At 51.8% G+C, this 22,262-nt stretch overlaps 1 protein-coding gene across 1 annotated transcript; it reads right to left on the bottom strand.

Moving 5' to 3' along the window:
• Positions 1 to 2,226: 2,226 nt before the first annotated feature.
• Positions 2,227 to 21,976, bottom strand: CEACAM19 (CEA cell adhesion molecule 19). The gene is given in 9 exon segments (XM_027619409.1): positions 2,227 to 2,466; positions 3,076 to 3,120; positions 3,408 to 3,493; positions 4,412 to 4,458; positions 4,865 to 4,954; positions 7,975 to 8,125; positions 18,050 to 18,382; positions 18,385 to 18,417; positions 21,970 to 21,976. Coding segments are annotated over 9 exon segments (1,032 nt in total).
• Between the last annotated feature and the right edge of the window lie 286 nt (positions 21,977 to 22,262).

Below are 22,262 nucleotides of genomic sequence, written 5' to 3'. Positions count from 1 at the left end.
TTTTTTTAAGATTTTATTTATTTATTTGACAGAGAGAGAGAGAGAGACAGCGAGAGAGGGAACACAAGCAGGGGGAGTGGGAGAGGGAGGAGCAGGCTTCCCACCAAGCAGGGAGCCTGACGCGGGGCTCGATCCCAGGACCCTGGGATCATGACCTGACCCGAAGGCAGACGCTTAACGACAGCCACCCAAGCGCCCAATACTGTCGTCATGAAGGTGGGGGTTGTATGAATCAAGTTTTAGAAGGACGTGGATGCAAAGAATCCCAAAGTAATGGTAGTTTGCACAAGAGAGGAGTCTTTCTCTCCCAGGTAACTTATCTAACCTGGCGTGGTGGCTCTGTCCCCGTTGCTGTCCCTGCCCCAGCTCCCCCTAACCTGGCTCTGTGCGCCCCTGTCTATGTGATCCGAGATGGCTCTCACCACCACATCTTCAGCCTCTGGGAAGGGGGAATGCTCTCCCTTTAAGGGTGTGACTTGAGGACTGTGTGCTGCTAATCACTTCTGCTCATATCCCATTGGCTGGGAATTAGTCACAGGGCTATCTCGAGCTGCAGGGCAATCTGGGAAATGTAGTTTTCCTGCTCAGCAGCCATGCTCTTGGTTCAAAACCCTATTACTGAGGAAAAGGAGAGAACAGATACTGGGGTTTGACGAGGGGTTGCTGGAAAAGAGGGGAGGAAGGCAGACACTCTGCACCAGAGTGGCCAGTGCTGGGGCCGACCCTGCCCGTGCCTTGACCTTCTCAGAAGCAGGAGATGAGGGTGTCCTGAGAGGTCTGGGGATTTCAACATCCCCAGAGTATTGGCGTATTGAGTCAGCAGGAGATGCAACTTCCCTTCCTTCGAATTCGTCCTCATCCCCTACATGAATTTCCCGTGGCAGCTGTAACAAGTTCCCACAAGTGTGTAGTGGCTTAAAACAACAGGAATTTATTCGCTTCCGGTTCGGGAGGTCCGAAGTCCTTAATGGGTCACCCGGGGCCAAAATCAAGGTGTCGGCGGGGCTGGGTCGCCTTCTGGAGGTTCTGCGGGAGCATCTGGGCTCTTGTCCTTTCCAGCTTCTGGGCTCTGCTCGTGGCTTCTTTCTGTCTTCCACGCCAGCCAGGGCCCGTGAAGTCTTTCTCCCATCACGTCACTCTGACTCCGTGGGGCCTTGGCTTTGGGGCCCTTCCTCCATCTTTAGAGTCCAGTATCACTCCAGTCTCTGTCTCCTTTCTTACAGCTGCTTCTCTCCCCCCGGGTCCCTTTCACAAAGGCCCTTGTGATTATATTTCAGGCCCAGAGGGGTCATCCGGGATAATCTCCCCATCTCAGGATCCTTCACCAGTCACACCTGCTCAGTCCCTTCTGCCGTGTAAGGTAACATTCACAGGGCATTAGCACATACACAGCTTTATTCAGCCTGCCACATGGTCTTTTTAAAAAGATTTTATTAATTTATTTGTCAGAGAGAGAGAGAGAGAAAGAGCACAAGCGGGGGTGGGGGGGGCGGGGCAGGCAGAGGGAGAAGCAAACTCCCCGCTGAGCCGGGAGCCCGATGTGGGGGCTCGATCATGACCTGAGCCGAAGGCAGACGCTTAACCGACTGAGCCACCCAGGCGTCCCCGGCCACACTGTCTTTAGTTTCAGCTCCCAGAGCAAAAGCGACAGTCTGCTGTGCCTTACGTGGGGCGATTCTGTGCCCTGAACTATCTGCTGCTCCCCATCTCCCTGACCTCACCTCCCACCCTTTCCCCCTTCCTTCCTCCACTCCCACCACCCTGGCCTCTTGCTGCTCCTTGAACTCCCCAGGCATACTCCTGCCTCAGGGCCTTTGCACTTGTTGCTTCCTCTGCCTGGAATGCTCTCCCTCCAGATCCCTGCGTGGCTTCCTCTCTTTCTCCGCCTTTAGGTCTTTGTTCATCATCACCTTCTCTGCAAGGCCTTCTCTGCCCTTCCTATTTAAAATCACAGTCCCTCTGCACTCCCAGGGGAAGGGGCTCCAAGGACAAGCAGGGAGCAGGGGTGGGGCATTGTGGGCCGACAGGTAGAAGCCCAGCGAGTAGGAGCCTGTGAGGTCTGGCTTGAGGCAGGCCTGAGACCACTCTCCTCACCCCCAAATATCCAGTGTGTGTGAGGGCATACTTTGGGTTAGGAGAAGGCAAGAGCCTGCCTTTCCCAGGCACGAGGCCCAGGCCAGCTTGCTGGACAGACCAGAGTTGAGGGCGGGTTATATACTCAGAGGGTCAGAGAGGCGCTGGGCCCATCATGATCTCTTGCCCATGCCTGATCCTGTGCTGAGTCTTCATTTGAGTCCACCTTGTCGGCCTCTGGCTGTGGTGGCCTGGTGCTGTGGGGTCTCTGGTGTGGCTTCTCTGTGGGCCCCAGGCCCCCAGGGGAGGGCTGAGGCTTTTGCTCTTCCAGGGGCCTCTTCGGGGGGTCGGCATGAGTTGGCAGTAAGGGGCAGGGGCAGGGTTCAGCAAGTCCTGGGGGGGGGCGGGGAAGAGAGGGATTGTGGGTGGGGGTCGGGGTCGGGGTCGGGGTCGGGGGAGCCAGGCAGAGGCTGAGGGATGGGGTGGAGAACACACCCGGAGAGAATGGTGGAAGGAGAGAGGCGTGCAGAGGCAGGAAGCACCAGGGATCGGGAGGGCCAGAGAAAGGGGTGGACACAGAGCGATGGGAATGGAGAGCGAGGACAGGCAGGAGCCCAGAGGAGGAGAGAGAGTGAGAGAGACATCAAGAAATAAAGATGGGTGAAGAGACAGAGAGAGAGAGGGAAAGATGAAAGGACATGGGGAGCCAGAGAATGACAGCAAGAGCAGGAGATGCCCCGAGCGGTGTAGAGAAATGCAGAGAAACAGAGACAGACACATGGACACAGAGATCCAGGGGCAGACAGAAGGGGATGGAGACGGGCTGGGACCTGCAGCCTTGGAATCCTTCTAAGGAGGAGGAAGGTACAACCCCAGGAGGGGAGAGACTGTGCTGTGCCTCCGTGGGAGCTACAGCTCAGGGAATGGGTGGATCGTCGGTGAGGATGCCCACCGCCCTGCCCCCACCGTCGAGACCCCCTCCCGCATCCCGGCTCCACACACCCGGTAGGGGTGGTTCTCCGGCTCTGGCTGCTGCTGGGGCAGGGGCTGTGAGGGAAGAGCACAGGTGAGCCAGGCCCCCCGGCACCCTGACACCCTCCTACCTTGGACCTTTGCTCTGAGGACAGACCTGGCTTCCCAGTCCCAAGTCCCCATCGCCCCAGAGACTAATGCTCCTCATGTTGTGTCCTTCCAGTCTCTTTTCCTGGTGGTTTTAAAGTAGGGAGCATCCCAGGGTGAGTCGCATTCGTGCAGTGTGGGGACAAGGTGCCGGCGCCACAGCAAACTCCTGGGGAAGCGGCAGGTGGGGCTTTGGGGGAGGGGGTGGAACTCACCATGGAGGTGTTCACGGACCTCGGGTCACCGGGGGGAGATACCAGGAGGGTCGGAGACGGCATCACTTCATAGATGTTCTGGTCACCTGAAGCAGAGGGCAAGGGGGGAACTGGCTGACGCGTGGCCCACAGGCCCATGCTACCTGCTGTCAGTGGTCATTTTATTCAGCTAACATTTGTGCAAGTCCCTCTCCTTGCCCAGCCCTATGTTGGGGACACAGCCGAGACTGAGGCAGCGCTGGCCCCGGCCTCCCAGGTCTCACAGTCCCGTGGGGGAGACAGATCTGTCCCCAGATAGGGATGACCCAGAGGGGGTAGGGCTGAGTGGGGGAGCCCAGAGGGCTCCTGGAGGGGATTCAGGGAGGGCTTCCTGGAGGAGGGGACATCTGAGACTGGAAAGAGAAGTGAGAACTATGCAAATGCTGGAGGGAGTGGCTGGCAGGAGATAGCCTGCCATGTTTGAGGAGCTGTGATATATTTGGTCTGTCTGGATTATATGTAGTTTATTTTATATTGTTTTGTTTTTGAGGATGGGATTGTTACATGTGGGAAATGAAGCCAGGAAAGACAGTGGGGACCAGTTTATGGGAATCTAGAGAGCCACATTAAGGAGGCTGACTTTGTCCTCAGGACCCTGGGGAGCTATGGAGGGTCTCTGAGCAGAGGAGTGACAGGGTGAGAGTTCTAGAAGCACTCTGCCTGGGGATGGGGTGGAGGCCAGCCTGGAGGTGGGGAGCCCAGCAAGGAGTTGGGTGTGGGGACCCGGGAGTGGAACCACCGGGACTGGGGGTGCCAGGCACTGAGAAGAGGAGGAAAAGCAGTTTTGGCGTGAGTGCTGTTGTCCTCAGAGCCTGTGGGCTGAGTCTGGGGGGCCCCAGAGAGGTCTGGGTGGGGCAAGTGATTGGGAGACCCCTAGTGGGGGAGGGCGAGGGTGTGTGTGGCTGGTGGGGAAAAGAGGAAGGAGCCTGGAGGAGGGCCTTTAGCCACAGGGACCTCTGCCTTACCGGCATTGTGATTGGGGTGCACCTCTGGCTTCTCTGTGGGTGTCATTCTGGGGACATATGGAGAGAACCAATATTAGGGTAGTAAGCCACTCAGGTGGGTGGAGAGAGACTCAGAGAAACTGGAAAGCCCATCAGTCCATCAGAGAGAGAGAGATGATCCCTGATTCAGAGTGAGCTAGGACAAGACCTGCCCCATCCCCGCCTCTTCTCCCATAATGTCCAGCCACAGAGCCCTTCCTCAGTTTCCCCAGCCGCCACTGTATGCCAGTGAGTAACGTTTCCCCAATGTCACTATTTAGGCAGATCATCTAGATGATTCTGCTCCATCCACCTGTTTCACGATTTCCTTAATATTTCTCTTTGATTCAGCTCATTTGAATACCTTTATTTAGAAAGTACACTTGACATCACTGCAGCAAATTCATTATTTCACTAAACACATATTTACGGAACATGGACCATGGGCTGGGTCCTGTTGAAGCCACTGGGGACACAGCTGGGAACAAGACAGACAAAGACCCCTGGCCTCCTGGAGTGGGCACTCTAGCAGCGGGGGGGGGGGGGGGGGGAGGGGAGAGAGAGAGAGAGAGAGAGAGATCCAATAGATGACTGACAGGAGAATGTCAGGGAGTGAAAAGTCCTATAGGAAAATGAAGATGAAAAGGGGCAGAGGGTGGAGGGGGTGTGTGAGTGCAATTTGAAGTAGGATGGTGTGGGGGTGCCTCACAGAGAAGGCGACACTTGAGCAAAGGCCTGATGCAGGCAAGGAGACCAGCTTTGCAGAAATCATGGGAAGAGACCTCTAACAGCATGTGCAAAGGCCCTGGGGCAGGAACAGGAACAGCAAAGAGAGGAGTATGGCTGGGGCAGAGAGTGTAAAGGGGAGAGGGGCTGGAGGTGAGGTCAGAGGGAGGCAGCAGGTCAAGCTCCGTCTTGTGTCCATGGTGAGGACTTTGGCCTCGACTCTGAGGGACCTAAGCTGACTGATTTTCACAGGATCTTTCTGGCTGCTGAATGGGGAACAGACTGTGGGGGTGGGAGCGGAAGCGGGACACAGTCAGATGCTGCCATATTGGCAGGATGCTGCCATATTGTAATGAAACCGGACATAAGTAGAAAGTGACGGGGAAAATGAAGGAAGGCCAAACAATGGGTTAAATCTGTGGCTCGGTAGGGTTGTTAGTTTTCTCTTGGGAAAAGGTACCGTGTGTTAGAAGGGCGTTAGAGTCTGACTAGAACCAGAGTGAGATATTCTCTTGCCATAGTCAGAATGCTACAAAGAGAACAGGAAAAGGAATTTCTCTTTAGAAATATTTCAGACGTACAGAAAAGTTGCAAAATGGCACAAAGAACATCTGTGTAATTTTTCCTCATATCAAACAATTGTTTTTATTCCCTTTGCTTCAGTGTCTGCTCTCTTTCTCCTTCTGTTTCTCCCATGCATATTTTGTTTTCCTGAACCATCTGAGGGTAAGGTGCATGCATCACGGCCCTTCATTTGTAAACATTTCCATCTATTGAAATATTTTCACTTTGCGTTTTTTTGGTTTATTTTTACTTTTTTATTTTTATTTTTAATACTACAGCCCAGAATCCTACATCAAGTTGCCTCTGGCCCTGCCAGCACTTTGAGGATCTGTGAGATTCTCTGAGAATCACTGGCAGTAGCAGAAGGAAAGCCGGCCAGCGGGTCTGGACGAGTGGATTCCAGTTTTGGTTCTGGAGCTTACAAGTCACTCAGGTGTGGGTTCCCAGCTCAGGGACCTGCTGCCACTCACAGGCCAGTTCTAAGCCATTTGGCAAATGATTTCATGTCTCCAGAGACCACGGCAAACTACCCACCGAGGGCCAAATCTGCCCCATCGTTTTGGGGGACGGGCATGAAAAAGATGTGACCCCTGATTGACCCATGAGCCAGACACGGGCACTCGGAAGCTTCTCACCCCCTCCCCTGTCCCTGGAGTGTGGGTTCTACCTGCCTTTTCCGCTCCCAGAGGCTGTTCCAAGGACGTGGCCTTGAGATGGTGTATGATGCTGAGGACATCTGCATGGTGTGCCTGGCTGAGCCCAGTTGGGGCTTCTTTATAAACTTGTAAGATTTGGAGGGTCGGTGTGGGGATCCATTCATCTTGCTGCCCCCGGAGACAAGCCTCGTATATAAGTTCCCTTTGCTTATTGAAACTGCCACATGCCAACCTGGAGGGGCCTGCCTCTTTCCTTGGTCTCTCCCTCCCCTCTGTGTTTGGGGGCTGGTTTCAGACTACACCTGGGAAGCCCCCAGGAGGGTTATGGACCAGCATTGCCTCTTTTCATACCACCTGCAAGCTAAGAAGGAGGGCTAACAGGGATGGCTTAGGTGCTTCCAATACCCCTGTTACAACTGTGGCAGACATGATTAATCAATCACAGCATCCGTACCCACTGTACTCAGACACCACCTCCAACTCCCTTTCCACCAAGCTCTCTAGGGTACACAGTAGGAAGTGAAAGCTGTTCTCCACCCCTAAATGGGAGCGTGTTGGGAGAAAGAGATCAAGAGACCACAGCACCTAAGGGAGAGAATAGGAAGAGGAATTTCTCTTTGGAAATATTTCAAACTTATAGAAAAGTTGCAAAACTGAAGGAGGAGGTGGAGGAGAAAAGGTTGCTGCCTTCATTTCCCAGGGATTAGGGAGAGCAGAAAAACTACATATTTGCAAGCAGCTCAGAACCAAAGTCAGGAGACAAAGTTCTGAAGAGGCTGATCTCATGAGGAAGGAATTTTCCACGAATAGACTGTTTCCTGGAAAAATAGGCCCCTGCCTCTCCCCCCCATACAGAAGTAGGCACCATCTGATGCCTTTGCCTGCCCACCATCCACTCCGCTTCTTTGGCAATAGGGTCTGTTCCCCGCGCCCCCACCTTTGGGTCTGGGGGTGGGGTGGGCGGGGAACCCTCCCCACCCTGAATCCATTTAGTCATGTGGGGCTGGGTTGTTCTCTGACTCCAGAGCTGTGCAAATAGCCCAGGTTTGGCCAATCAGGATATTCCAGCACCTGGCCATAGCGGTTGGTCCATGTAAGGACATGTGATTTGAGTTAAGCCAGTGGGAAGCAGCCCTGGGGTTTTTGTTGGAGGTGTCAGGAGCCAGGTGTGGTCTTCCCTCTGTGGCTGCTGAGCTGGTGGGATATAAGCCTGGAGCCCCTAGGAGCTATCTTATCACACCACAAGGGGAGGTCCTGACTGAGAATGAAGCCACCACAGAGAAAAGCAGAGTTGAGAGGTGTATGGAGGAGTCTCTTGACAAAATCAAGTCCCTGGATCCAGCCATACCTGAAGCTCATGCAGGACCAAAAAATTTTCTAATTTTTTGTAAGCCCGTTCAAAGATAGGGTTTCTGTCTCTTGCAGTGCAGAATTCGGTCTAATACAGGATAGAAAGGTCGTTTTCACCTCAAGAGTTCCAAGATTTGATGAGATTGTGTATGAGTCCGATGACATGAATCATGGAAGAATCAATCAGTGGGACCTAAGGGGTGGGGAAGAAGAAAGAGGGAAGGAGAGAGAGGCCTGGGGCACCTGTACCTGTGGCTCTGGCCCCTCCAGCCTCTTGTTGACAGGAGATGGGCAATGCACCCGACAAAGAGGGACCCAGCAGCAAGGAACCCAATTATGATGGCAGCCATGATCCCAGCACTCAGCGGCAGGTGTGTAATGGGCAGCTCCTTCAGCTTTTCTGAGGGGTATGAGAGAGAAAGAGAGGTCTGTGAGATGTCCTGGAAGGATCTCCCCACTCCTCTCACCCCTGCATCAGTGACTGTCCATAGAGCACTGATGTGCAGTTTCCTTTCCCCCACCCAGAGCTTTCTCCTGCTTTTCAGAGCTGAGTATCCAACTGTCCAGTTGATTCTGCTGCACATAAAACTCAATATCCCTGGATGGAACTCCTCGGCTCACCCCACCTCGAAATCTGCTTTCCTAAGATTTCCTACCATCTTCAGCACATCTAAAACCTACCTCCTGACCCACTCCCCCACCACAATCCACCTGCCTGCTTTTTCTCGCCTCAATTGATTGACACCTCCATCCTTTAAGGGAAAGAATGCAGTTCTGGGCCCTGTTTTGTGCGGGACATACGGTCTTGATGCATGGGGTTCTGAAACACTACCTGTCAGGTTTGGGATGAAGCCTACCTGACTTCCTACCCCCACCATGAGGACCTCCAGCCTTTAATATCAAGCTGAACACCTGTTATATCCCAGCCCTTCTTGGCAGGTAAGCTCATAGACTCTGAGGTCAGAATGCTGGGGGTTCAAGTCTTTGAGCAGATTACTCAACCTCTCTGTGCCTCTTCCCGTTTGTGAAATGGGGACAATAAGAGTATCTACCTTGTAGGGTTGTTGTGAAGATTGAATGAGTTTATACACACACACACACACACACACACACACACACACACACAGTTCTTTCAATTATCCAACAAAGTAGGATCTGTGCCATTTTAAGGTGAGTAAACTGAGGCACAGAGAGGTGAGCTAACCTGCCCAAGGGCTCACAGAAGGTGCAGTGCTGGGATTACACTTGGGCCACCTGAGCTCCAAATGATTGCTCTGTGTGGCTTCCAAAAGAGGGGCCTGTGTCTCAGGAGCCCTTCAAGGATGGGAAGGAACTGTATCAGGCTCTGCATGACTGGAGTGAAGACCATTATTTCCAAACGGACTGGAGTGTCACCATATATACGTATGTATACATATATATATTTGTGTGTGTGTGTAAATCAATCAATATTTGCTTATTTCATTCATTTCCCTAAAAGTTTATCTGTTCAAAGTGTCCAAAACTCATTTTATTTATTTATTTTCAAAGATTTTATTTATTTATTTGACAGAGAGACAGCGAGAGAGGGAACACAAGCAGGGGGAGTGGGAGAGGGAGAAGCAGGCTTCCTGCAGAGAAGGGAGCCCGATGTGGGGCTCGATCCCAGGACCCTGGGATCATGACCTGGGCCGAAGGCAGACGGTTAACGACTGAGCCATCCAGGCACATCCCGAAATCCATTTTAAAATGTATTCTTCTCACTGGGGGGAAGAGGATAGGCCATGCCTGGGCATATGTGGTCGTTGCCCCCACAGCCTGGGGAGGTGGCTAAGTCAGGCCCATTTTGCAGATGTGCGCACCAAGGCCCAGAGGGGTTGCACATGGGCAGAGGACGGAAGGCAGCTCCTCTTCCAGACACTGGAAATTAACAATTTTGCACCTTCTATCTTTTAATTATTTATTTATTTTTAAGTCGGCTTCGCACCCACCATGGGGCTTGAACTCAAGACCGGGAGATCAAGAGTCACATGCTTTACCGACTGAGCCCGCCAGGTGCCCCCATCTTCTACCTTTTTGAATCCCCACAACAGCAAGTGGAAATTCAGTGGCTTCTGTGAGTGACTCAGGAGGTGGGGTGGGGCCGAGGCCAGGTCAGCTGACTCAAGGATCCCCCCGCCCCCACTTCCTGTCCTTCCCACCCCGACCCTGTTGCCCTGTCTTCTTACAGCATCCAGAGCCCCTTCTCCTGGATCTGCTCACTCTGGCCCCTGCTGCCCCATCCACCCATGCAGTTCCGTCACCCACAGCTCTCTTCCTCACTCTCTGGGCTGCCCAGCCTTTGCCCATGCTGTTCCCTCTGCCTGGCATGCTCTTCTCCACACACTACATATAACTCCTGCTCACTTTTTCATTCCCAGCTCCCTCTGGGAGGGAAGCCTTCTCTGACAATCCCAGGCCAAGGAGGTGCCTGATAGGCATTTCCTTCATAGCTTACTTGCTTAATTATGCAATTAGTTGGTTCATGTTGGTCGACGGGACATGAAAGAACACTTCAGGGGCGCCTGGGTGGCTCTGTGGGTTAAGCATTGACTCTTGATTTTGACTCAGGTCACTATCTCAGGCTCATGAGATCGAGCCCTGCGCTAGGCTCCCCGCTCAGCAGGGGGTCTGCTTGATAGTCTCTCTCTCTCCCTTTGCCCCTCCCCGTGCTTGGGGGTTAAATAAATAAATCTTAAAAATAAATAAATCTTTAAAAAAAGAGCACTCAGTCACCTCCATTCTGACCTCCGTCCGTACTTGCTAATTATTAAGTTCTTCTTTCCAGCTTGTCTCTTAACTCATGGAAAAGATGCTGTGTGCAAGGCATCCCGTGATGGGAGCCGAAACTACCCCCTCGAGCAGCAAGACCCCTCCCGACTGACCCCAAGACAATGACTGACCTGACGACCTTTACTGCCCGTCTGCATGTATCCACTGACCTGTGTCCCACAGTTTCCTAATATAAACCTAGAAGTACTTTCAGCACTTTGGAGGCAGTCTTTGGGATGCTAGTCCGCTGTCTTCCCAGGGTTGGCTTCACTTCAATCCCTTTCTTGATTCACCACCCCTCCTCTCTCTGCCTTTGGATTTTGTCTGCAAAATGGCCAAACCTGGTCTGTTTGGGATCCCAGGAGCCAGGTGCTTCTGCACCCCTGTGCCTCAGCTACAGACATGTAGGTGTCTCCTCAGCTCCGTCCATCCCTCCACCATTGTGAAGCCTCCAGACTTTCAGGAGGGCTGGATCCCGCCTTCAGCTCCGGGGTGAGCTCCCTTAGCTTATTCCCTTGTCACACTGACTGCATCAGGAAGGGCCGCCTTTCAGACCTAAGCCAATCAGCATGCTGCATTCCTTTGGCCTTCCTGATTCGTTCAGGTTGGTCCAATCAGAGTGAAGTGAAGGGGTGTGGTTCAAAGCGCGTAGGAGAAGGGATCTCTTGTTCTGGAAGCTGGAAGCTAGAGGCTTGGGAACCATGCCGTCCATCTTGCTACCTTGAAGGCATTAATCATGTCTCCCTGAACTTGAGCTGGGCAGAAATAAAGACATTTCCCAGCCTCCTTTGCAGCCTTCTAGCTCGTTCAAAGGTGCCTTTAGAGCATGGTGTTGAACATCGCTGCTAACATTGGAACCCCAGGCAAGTTTACATACAACATTCTGTGTCTGAATTTCCCCATTTTATAAGGATACCAGTCATATTGGATGAGAGTTGAGCCTAGTGATCTCATTTTAACTTGATTTCCTCTATGAAGATGCTATTTCTAAGTAACGTTATATTCTGATGTACTGAGGGTTCGGACTCAGTGTCTTTTTTTGAGGGGACAACATTCAACACACAACACCGCCCAAGCTTGGTTCCCTGCTATCCTGGAGAATCTCTGGGCTGTTCAGGATCCTTGAATCAATTTCTTTTCTGCTTAAATCAGCGAGAAGCAGTTTCTGTTGCTATAGCAAGAACCCTGCCTGAATCACATGATTAAGTGTCCTCTTTTTAGAGCCTGTTATATTTTCTGCCTTTTATCATAGACAGTGAACTTGAAAAGAGGGAGCCTGTGAATCACTGTCTTTTTCAAAGTCGATTGCGACAGGATCTCTTCTGTGATATGATCTTGCCATTCTCTTATCTAGTAGAAGGATCTAATTACCCCTCCCTTGAATTTTGACTAATCTTAGTGGCTTAGTTGTAATCAAAAGAATACAATGTAAGTGATGCTCTGTGACTTCCAAGGCTAGGTCAGAAGAAGCCATGGAGTTTCTACCTTGGTCTTTTGGAACACGTGCTCTCCACTTGGCCCTCCCCAAGAATCCAGTCTCCATGTTGTGAGGAAGCCCAAGCAGTCACATTGGCAAGAGCACCTGACAAAGATCTGGTGGATAGCCCCAGCTAAGTTTCCAGCTGACAGCCAGGGCAAGCCTCCACATATCTGAGTGAAGACACCTCTGAATGATTCCAGCCTCCAGCATTTGAGCCAGTCTCAGCCTTTTGAGTCTTCTCATCTGAAGCCCCAGACATCATGAAGTAGACAAGCCATCTGTCTTGTGCCCTGTCTGAATTCCTGATCCCAGAAATCATGAACATAATAAAATGGTTGCTGGTCTATACCACTGAATTTGTTCTGCACCAAGAAGTAACTAGAACAGAGCCCCATATTCTGTTTTTTCTTTCAGGGCTGAAAGTTTTCTTTTTGGCTTTTCTCTTTACTGGGCACTGGGATCATCTATCCTCAGTTCTACCAACAAAGAATCATCTGGGTCTTCTTCTGTGGGTCAGATTTATCCATGTGTATTTTTGAGTAGATACAAGCACATCTGAAAAAGTGCTTTGAGAGACCATTATAAAAGTGGACAATGGTCAGACTGTATATAAAAATAGAATTCCAATCCACAACCTGCAGTGAAGACCAACCTGCCTAGAAGACCAACCGTCTTACAAACAGCCCATGACGCCAACCTGCTTTGAGTCAGACTTGCAGGAAGCCAGATTGCTATCTCCAGTGACAATCCAGGAAGACAAACGGTAACTTCTGTAAGGACTGACCCTAAATGGCCAGGACTTGATTAATAACCAACAGCTTCCCTGATTCTTGTCCCTGCTTCTAACTTAGGACCAGCTCCTAAGAAAGCCAAACATGCACCCTAACCAGTCGCCTCCAGCTTCCCTGTGCCGACAACCTCCAATCAGGGCACAGCTGAAGCCTTCTCTTTTTTCCACTCTGAAGCTTTCCCATCCTTCTGCCTGCCTTTGAATCTCTGCCCAGATGCAAGTGACAGGGGCTGACTCCCTTACTCCAGCAACCTCTGAGTAAATGGCCTTTGCTTTTCTCATTGGCTGGACGTGGTTGATTTCCACAGCTTCACATGGATTTGCCAGCCAGTCCTCACAACGATCCATGGTGGGAGGTATGATTGCCCCCATCTTACAGATATTTGGGGGGAACAGAGGCTCTGAAAGGTTTGGCCATTTGACTAAAGGTCACATAAACCCATGACACCAGCCAGTTAGTGGTTGTTAATGATGAGGCAGAATAAAGTCCTAAAAGTGTGGGCTCTGGAGCCCACAGGCCAGAGTTCAAGTCCTGCACCTGTTGCCCCTTAGCTGAGTGACCTGGGCCAGTTACTTAAACTCCCTGTGCCTCAGTTTCTCCAACTGTGTAACAGGGATCATCTTGCCATGGCAGGGAGGACACAAAGGAGAAATGTGTGTGAAGCACTCTGCACATATTCAGTAAAGGGGTGCTGGGCTTGTAATTAACTGCCTTGGGTGTCAGAGGGCCCAGAAGGCTTTGGGGAACCCACACAGGGTTGCTTGAAGGCCCCCAAGTCTCCACCACTGGATTTACAGGAGAACAGACACCAGCTGTCAATGACCGTGATCCCGCTCTGGCTTCCAAGCCTGGTTTGGGCTGCTTACTGGCTGTGGGACCTCTCTGAGCCTCTGTTTCCTCATCGGTACACAGGGGACCTATGTGTCCTGGGCCTTTCTTGTGTTTTCTGCCCTGAGCTGTGAATCCTCCCCTTTGGGAGTTCTGCCAGAGACTGGCTTTCTTAGCTTCTTTTTCCATGGGGCAGTGTCATGTGACCCAGGTCCCCAGTCAGGGACATGCCCACCAACAGATAAACTCCACGAGGGAGGGCAGAGATCTCTGTCTGTTCCTTCTGTACACTCAGTGCCTGGCACACAGGAGTGCTCAAGAGATGTTTGTTGAATGAATGTAGCTTCCCAGTGCCCAGGCAGGTGTTCTGGACCCAGGGCTGACATTTGGGCAATGCTGGCTTTGGCAGGAGAATTCTGCAAGTAGTTTGCATCTTGTTTCTGGTTCCCAGCCTCCTTGGGGTCCTGCGAGCCTGTGATACCCTTCATTAAGCCCTTTTCTGTACATGCCTGCTGGGGTTGGCTTCTGTTGCAGCCACTAAAGGCATACCAAATCCCTTCATGATTGAGACAGGTAAAGCGTGGGAATTACTCGGGACACAGGAAGAGCTCCCAGCCAAGTCCATCCCCACCCCCTTGCCTCCCCACTGCCAGGGGCTGGATTTGGGGCCAAAGCTGTCCTCAAATAGAAATGCCCTGGCTGCTGAGGTGACCCAACCTGACATGAGGACGTGCCCAACCCTATGCCTCATCCCCTCCGCCTTTTCCTTTGCTCTTCCTTTTGCTGAATCATTTTGCTTCCCTGCTCCCTGTGTTCAGCCTTTGGGAAGCCAAGGCATTTCCCATGAGGGAGTGGATTCCACTGGGGCTGGGAAAAAGCCAGGTGGCAGAGGGCCAGGGACATGGACTCAGACCCAGCGGGGGCCTCGGTTCCTGCCTTCCCCAGCTGCGTGGTGGTGGGCCCTCTGGGTCTCTGTTTGTTTGCCCCTCTCTAAAATGGGGATCATCCCAGGGCCTGATGGGGGTCTTGTGGGAATGCAATGAAGTGAGGTCAGCAAAGTGCTTGGCTTGGAGGTGCCTGGCATACAGTAAGTGCTCACAGATGGGAGAAGGAATTACAAGTATTTATGGAGTACCTAATGTGTGCTAAGCACCGCTCTGCACTGGGGGTTCAGTGGTGAACAAAACCATAATAGATATATATGTTATGATTATTATGAGGAGAGCAGGTGTTGAGTCCTTGCTCATCTTCCCTGCCCTGATCCCCGGCATATGGCTCCCCATCTTGTTTGACCTACGTGATCCCACCCCCTTGGACAAGGGGTGGACCCTTCACTCAAGGCGAAGGAAACCACAGGCCAGGTTGGACTAACCAGATTATTATTATTATTATTATTATTATTATTATTAAAGATTTTATTTATTCATTTACTTGAGAGAGAGCACGAGCGCGGGGCGGGGGGCAGGGAGCAGAGAGAGAGGGACAAGTAGACTCCCCGCCGAGCCTGGAGCCCTATGCAGGGGGCTCAATCCCACAACCCCGAGATTATGACCTGAGCTGAAACCAAGAGTCGAACGCTCAACTGACTGAGCCACTTTGGCGCCCCAGACCAACGAGATTCTATCTTGGTCTGTCTGTCTGTCTCTCCAGCTGTCTTTCTTTCTGTCTCTGCATTTTGAAAGAGGAGATTCAGAATATGCCAAGAAGCCTGGGCTGACACCCAGTTCAGGCCTGGCAGGAATCCCTGGTCATGAAGAGGAGAATGGAGTCGGAGAGCCGAGATGAGGCCAGAGGTGGCGCCCTCTGGAGGAGGAGGGGGCACTTGCCTTTCTGACAACTTCTATTTCCCATCAGCTCTGAAGGGCTCCCCACCCATTCATTTATGCAACAGTGTGTCTGTCCCTATTCTAGGCTTGGAGGAGACAGCTGTGAACCCAGGGCTCCTGGAGCCAACATCCCAGGGGCTACCCTGGGGTCCTACAAGGCTCCCTACATTGTGAGTCAGTTGCCGAGAGCTTCTGTCCTTACAACCTGAGCCTTGGCTTGAATACATCCTGCTGCTCTGGCCTCTGAGGATGCCCTTCCTGTTCTTTTGCCTCAGTCATGCTGGCCTCCTGCTAGCTCAGTTCATGAGCCCTACAGCTTCCTGCCACAGGCCCTTTGCACAGACCAAGTCCTCTGCCCAAACAACTCCCAAAGCTCCTTTCCCCTCTCCTTAGGACTGCTAGTCATCATTCAAGCTTTGTTGAAGGATCACCTTCCCACGGCAACCTCCCTTATGCCCCCCAATTTACACTCTCATCATCCCCGTATGTGCCTTTCCTTCATGGTCCCTGCACTGTGCATAATGATCTATTTTGTGTATGTGATTATTAGTTAATATCAGTCTCCCCCGCTGGGCTGTGAGCCCTGGAAGGGCAGGGCCAGGGCAGCCTCAGTCTGCACTGTGTCCCCAGCACTGCCCAGTACAGTCTGGACGCAGAGGCAGCCTTGAGAAAGAGGCACTGGGGGAAGCTTTGCTGAAGGAACAAGTGAATGAGCAGCTCAGCATCTGCAGAGGCAGCTCTGTGTCTCATTCAGGCAGCCCTGCATTCGAATCCCAATGCTGTTGCTGATTGGATGGCTGGATGCCCAATATTCGGGGCATGCCTTAAACCACCCGAGCCTCAGCTTCTTTCTGGATAGAATGGAAATTCAGCCCACACTTAACCATGGCTGGGTTAAACTGTGAATCAGATCACTCTTCTGTTTCAAACCCTCTAGTGGCTTCTTTCAAGCTCCCCACAGCCAACAAGCCCGGCCCCTGTGTGCCTCTCAGACCTCAACGCCTAACACCCAACTTGCTCTCTGCTTTATAGCCATGGCATCCTTCTGTCTATATGCCTTGAACACACTAAGCTAGTCTTACCTCAGGGCCTTTGCACTTGCGGTTCCCTCTGCTAGGAACTCTGTCTCTTAGAAATCTTCCGGGCTCCCTTCCTTTCCTCTGTTCAAATGTCACTCCTTCTTGATGACCTCCCATCCCATATCACATCATCCTGTTTAATTTTTTTTAACTGGGGAAATTATAAGCTCTCTGTGCCTCAGTTTCCTCATCTGTAAAATGAGTCCAATAATATTACCCACCTCACAGGGCAGCAGTGAGGAGTAAATGAGTTATACATACAGTAGGCATGTAATAAACACCAAATAATGTTAGCAATAACTATTATTGTTAATGTCTCTGAAATATGATCTTAATTTATTATTTACATGCTCGTTATTGGCATCCCACATATGAATGAAGGCAAGGAGACTTTTTTTCCTTCTTTCTCTGCTTTGAGAGGAAGTAGTTAAGCTCCCAGGCTCTGGTATTGTGACTTCGTGGGATCAAATCCCAGCCATACCATGTTCTGTGCCTTAGTTTCCCTAACTGTAAAATGAAGACAATAATGGGGCCTGCCTCATGGAGTTTTGGGTTTTGAGAGTTTTCATTCAGGGGTGCCTGGGTGGCTCGGTCAGTTAAGCGTCTGACTCTTGATTTCGGCTCAGGTCATAATCTTAGGGTCATGAGATCGAGCCCAAGTCAGTCTCCACATTCTGCTTGAGATTTTCTCTCTCCCTCTGGCTCCCCCACCAACTCTCTCTCTTCAAAAAAAGAGAGAAAGTTTTCATTTATTTCTTTATTCAACAAACATTAACTGAGTGTCCCTCCACTCCCCGCCGTGGTAGATGCTGGATGATAAAAGGACAAGTATGTTTTCACTCTCTAACCTTGAAGAATTACTCTCCCAGTGAGACATGTTTGGAATGTGACGCATCAGAGCACATTATGAAAATCACAGAGGTAATGGGAGGATCAGAGTCCTCTGGGGACATGGATGGTTAATGACCAAGTCTGCCTGGGAGGGTTGAGAAGTTATTTTATTCCCCCAGCTCTATTGAGATGTAAATGGCATATCACATTTCATAGGGTTTTAAAATTTAATTTTAAAGATTTTATTTATTTGAGAGAGAGAGAGAGTGTGTGTGTCCATGCGCACACACACACGCACAGGTGGGGGGAGGGGCAGAGGGAGAAGCAGGCTCCCCGCTGAGCAGGGAGCCTGACACAGGACTCCATCCCAGGACCCCAAGATCATGACCTGAGCTGAAGTCAGACACTTAACTGACTGAGCCACCCAGGTACCCCTCATTTAATTTTAAAGTTTATTTATTTATTTTTAAGTAAGCTCTGTACCCAATGTGGAGTTCAAACTCACGACCCCGAGACCAAGAGTCGCATGCTCTTCCGACTGAGCCAGCCAGGCGCCCCCCATACTTTTTTGTTTGCTTGCTTGTTTTGTTTTTTAAAGATACAAATGAGTTAATATAGGGCAGTGGTCCTGACCCATGGCAGGTGTCGGGGTGCATGCATGAGCCTACCCACTTTCTCCCTCAGCGGCGTAACACTCACCGTCCACCTGGACCTCGGTCTTGGCCCTCGTGGTCCAGTCAGGATTGATGGTGACAGCTACCTGGTAGGTGCCGCTGTCTGTGGGCTGGATGCGGTACAGCAGCGTGGACCCATTGGGGAAGCCAACGATGTCACGTTGCCCCATGGCGCTGCCGTCCCTCTGGGGCCGCTGGAGGTCAGGGAAGGAGGTGAATAACATCGTGCCGCCATTGGCATCCTCCCCCGGGTACCAGCTGAAGTCCTGAAAGTTGCCTGGGATGCCCTGGACGGACGGGAGAAGGTTCTGGTCCTTTTGAGGATGCTCTGGGACCTTCTGGATGTGGAGGGCAGCCCGGAGCTTTGGGGGATCCAGAGAGCCAGAATTGAGGCTGTGGGGAGTTACAGGGGTGGCCTGAGATCAGAAGTGTTGGGCAGGGACCAAAGCATTTTCTTCCCTTTATGTCCTCATCTGGGGACAAGGACTCTGAGCGCTGTTCATCGGCAACAGGGCTGGGATGGATGAGTGATGTCTGCCCTGGGTTCAGGAGTGGGAACCCAGATAGGAAAGCCACAGATTTCTCATCCCATTAGTCCAGCAGATTTCTCTGCCCTGAGACGATGTGTGGTCTGCCTCTAAACAGTTGGACTCTCTGAATTTATTCGTTCATCCATCTAACCAATACTTACAGATATATATATTATTTGTGCTACAGTACCAATTATATATGGTATATCTAAAATTCCATAGGTATAACTGGCTATGGGGCTGTGATTCTACAGCTCAAATCAGCCCCCCCCATCTTACTCTAATAATTTCATCTTCCCTGGCAATCTTTCCTTTCTTCCGAGAGGAGACCTCAACCCCTGGGCTGAGTCCCACCTTCCCCCCTCAGCCCTGGGGTGCTCCCCCTTACCTGAGGAGCAGGAGGCCCTTTGAGAAGTGGCACTGGGCCTTCTCGGGAATCTCCATCTTGGTGTCCCGTGGAGATGCCAAGGGGCCACTGCGGACACCAGTGGGGCTGGAGGGCCGGGCCCTGGCTGTCGGAAGTAGGCCAGCTCAGTGGGGGTCCTGGGGGTGCCTTCTAGATGTGGCTGAGGCTGGCTGATCCCCAGCACCCCCTTTCCACAGCCTTCAGAGGCTTCACCTGTGCTCTCTGGGATGGGCGCAGACACTGGTTGAACCAGTTTTCCAGGGTGACTGGGGACCTTCTGGGGCTTTCCCCCCCCCCCCCGCCGCCCCCCCCAACTCCTCCCTAATCCCCTTCAACTTCTTCTTCCCACCCAGTGTGACTGTCAGGAACAATAGCAGTAATCACAACGGGAGGGAGTCGTGGCAGTCTCTGCTTGAGCCATCCCCCTGGGCCAGGCAGGTCCCCACAGGGAGGCCCAACACAACTGCTTCATCCAACATCCACCCACACATAACTGCGTCCAGTTCACAGATGAGGAAACAGAGGCTCGAGGAAGGAGGCAAGTCTACCAGTAGGTGGAGATGGGACTTGACCTGTGGCTGGCTCACTCTAAAGCTTTTAGCACAGTTTTTCAAAAGCATCCACCATTCATTCATTCATTCATTCACTCCAACAACACTCCCTATGCTCAGCGCTGTGCTGGACGATGCTGCAGACACAGTGGTGATTGAGATAGTTCTTGCTTTGTCCTCAGTCCACAGCGGGTCTCACAGTTCTGTGTCTGTGTTGGGGGGAGCAGACTGATTCCCCAGGGCAATGATCCACAGTGATCAGCAGTGGGATGGAGGAGCCCAGGGGGCCGGGAGAGCCCAAAGGGGTGCCTCACTCAGCCTGAGGGGCAGGGAAGGCTTCCTGGAGGAGGAGACATCTGAACAGAGACCTGGAGTAGGAGTAGCAATGAGAGAGATGGTGGGGTGTGGGGGCGGGGGATGAGGTTTGCCAAGCATCGTAAATAGCACATGCAAGGCTTGGAGGCTAAAAATCCTGGCCGAGGGGGGACTGGGTAGGAGGGGGTGAGGCTGGGGAAGAAGGAGGGATTAATTGGAATTTTGAGCTCTGTTGGGACAGGGTCTAGGTGATGGCGGGTCCAGGGTTGTGCTAATACTATAGACAGTAGTCACCTAAGGTGACTGAAGTAGACCCTTAAATTAATTAAAATTCAGTGCCTTCAAAATTAGTTTCTCGACCTGGTCGCTTTCAAGTGATCAATTATCCCATGTGGCTATCACATTTGATAGCGCAGCTACAGAACATTTCCTTCACCATCACGGAAATCTCTGTTGGACAGCGCTTGTCTACGGATCTGAAGCGGGCAGCACTGTGGGAGGTTTCCGGGTCTATGGGAAGAATGCTAGGTTGGGGTGCCATAAGTCAGTAACAGTTTGCCTGGGTATGTCACCAGATTGCCAGAGGTGATGGCATTTACCAGGGTCCCCAGGTTGGAGTGAGATAGAAGTCTTGACTTTGATCTGCCTTGGGGTGGGGTGACGTGGCCCAGGTGGGCGGAACAATTGCAGAGCCCGGCCCAGCCGTGCGGTGAGCTGGTTGAGCCTGACTCTTAGCCTGCCTGTGCTACCACTTGGCTGTGGGATCTTGGTAGCAAATGACTTCATCTCTCCTCTGGAGAATGGGGACAAGCATCCCCACCTCACGGGGCTGCTGGGAGGGGTAAGGAGATGGTCATGCCCCAACAGCTGTCTCCTGGTGGTAGCGCTGACTTTGTCTTTGGACCTGAGGTACCTCCTGAATTCTCCCTGCCCCTCTGGCACCCTGCTCAAGGGAAGTGCATTTTCTCCGGAGGGGTTACTGATCCCCCACCTCCTGAAAAGTCCCTAATGTCTGTAAGGTTTTGTACGATGTTTACTGTAGTGTTCACAGGGATTTACCTTCAGTCCTTCTGGCTGTAGTTTGGAAATTTCCTCTATCTGCTTGAGAGAGAGAGAGAGAGAGATTGTTGCAAACCCAGCCATTGTTTCCAAGTGGAGCCACCTAGGGGAGACAGTTCCAAGTTTGGGCAGCAACAAAATTGCCCAAACCAGCCTCATTCTGGTAGGAATTTGGTTGTGCAGCAGGAGTGGAGTTTAGGGGGTCAGAGGGATTCTGATGCATTATCACCACTAACCCCCTGAAGCAAAGGCTCTGTAAGCAGTGCTAGGCAGCGTATAAAGCAAACCCAGTTATTCTGAATTTTCCGGGTGCTGAAGCTTCTCTCTCTTTCTGTCTGTCTCTGTCTCAAATAATGACTTTGATTCATTAGGAATCATCATTCATCAGGAAATTTAGACAGGATGATCTCAAAAAGAAGAGAGTAAAATTCACCCACCTTCCAACTACCCAGAGAGAGGCACTGCTAATAAATACCAGAGGTCCAGACTTCTGTCATCCGTTGGGCAGCCTTCCTCTGGGTTTTTCTCCAGCCCCAGAGGACAGGTCCTGATTGGTCCAAAAGCCTCCCTGGCAGTCTCCTTCTTTTGGCTAGGGATTGGTTGAGCAGTGGGCGATGCCGGCCAATGACAGCCGAGAGAAGGCTGCTGGGAAAGTTCACCCAGCACAAGGTGGTCTGTTTTTCCAGGTCTGGGTCTGGTTGCAATGGCCGGAATGCAGCAGCCGTCGTGGCGCCAGCCTGAGGATGATGCCACTATATGGTGGAAAACGGAACAAACAGCAGAGTAGCAGGGCTGAACTCCACACACGGTGCCTGGAATAGAAACAGACAGTTTGGTTTCTTGTTTTTAATTCCAGCCTGGGGAGTGTCGGAGAGAGAGGGCGCTCTCTGCTCTTGGTGCCTGAAGCATCTTCACCATCACATTTTTATATACTGATGGAGATTCTCTCATTGGCTGGACTCGACCTAGGCTCCCCGTGCACTCTTCCTACGAAGCCTGAGTTTTGGACTTCTGTGTTCATGTCTGTTTTGCCCAGTTTTGGCAAGTATCCTCCTAAGTCAGTTTAACTGGAAAGTTAACCCACCTTTCATAGCTGCTTGCTCTCCACGTCTGATCAGGAGCCCAGGGGGCCGGGAGAGCCCAAAGGGGTGCCTCACTCAGCCTGAGGGGCAGGGAAGGCTTCCTGGAGGAGGAGACATCTGAACAGAGACCTGGAGTACTAGGTACTCATCCTCCACCCCCCACCCTCCACCCCCCACTCTCTGGGTGATGTCTGATCACCCTGGCCTGCCCTCAGCAAGAATGTTGTCAGGTCAGGTTAGCCAGGATCCCCCTTACCCCTGACGTTACCTCTTAGTAAAGTCCCTCCTGCTGCCC

Source organism: Zalophus californianus, chromosome 17 (assembly GCF_009762305.2).
Source record: "Zalophus californianus isolate mZalCal1 chromosome 17, mZalCal1.pri.v2, whole genome shotgun sequence".
Lineage (NCBI taxonomy): Eukaryota > Metazoa > Chordata > Mammalia > Carnivora > Otariidae > Zalophus > Zalophus californianus.
The sequence above is the reverse complement of the archived record's forward strand: the minus strand, read 5'-3'. Positions and strand labels throughout refer to the sequence as shown.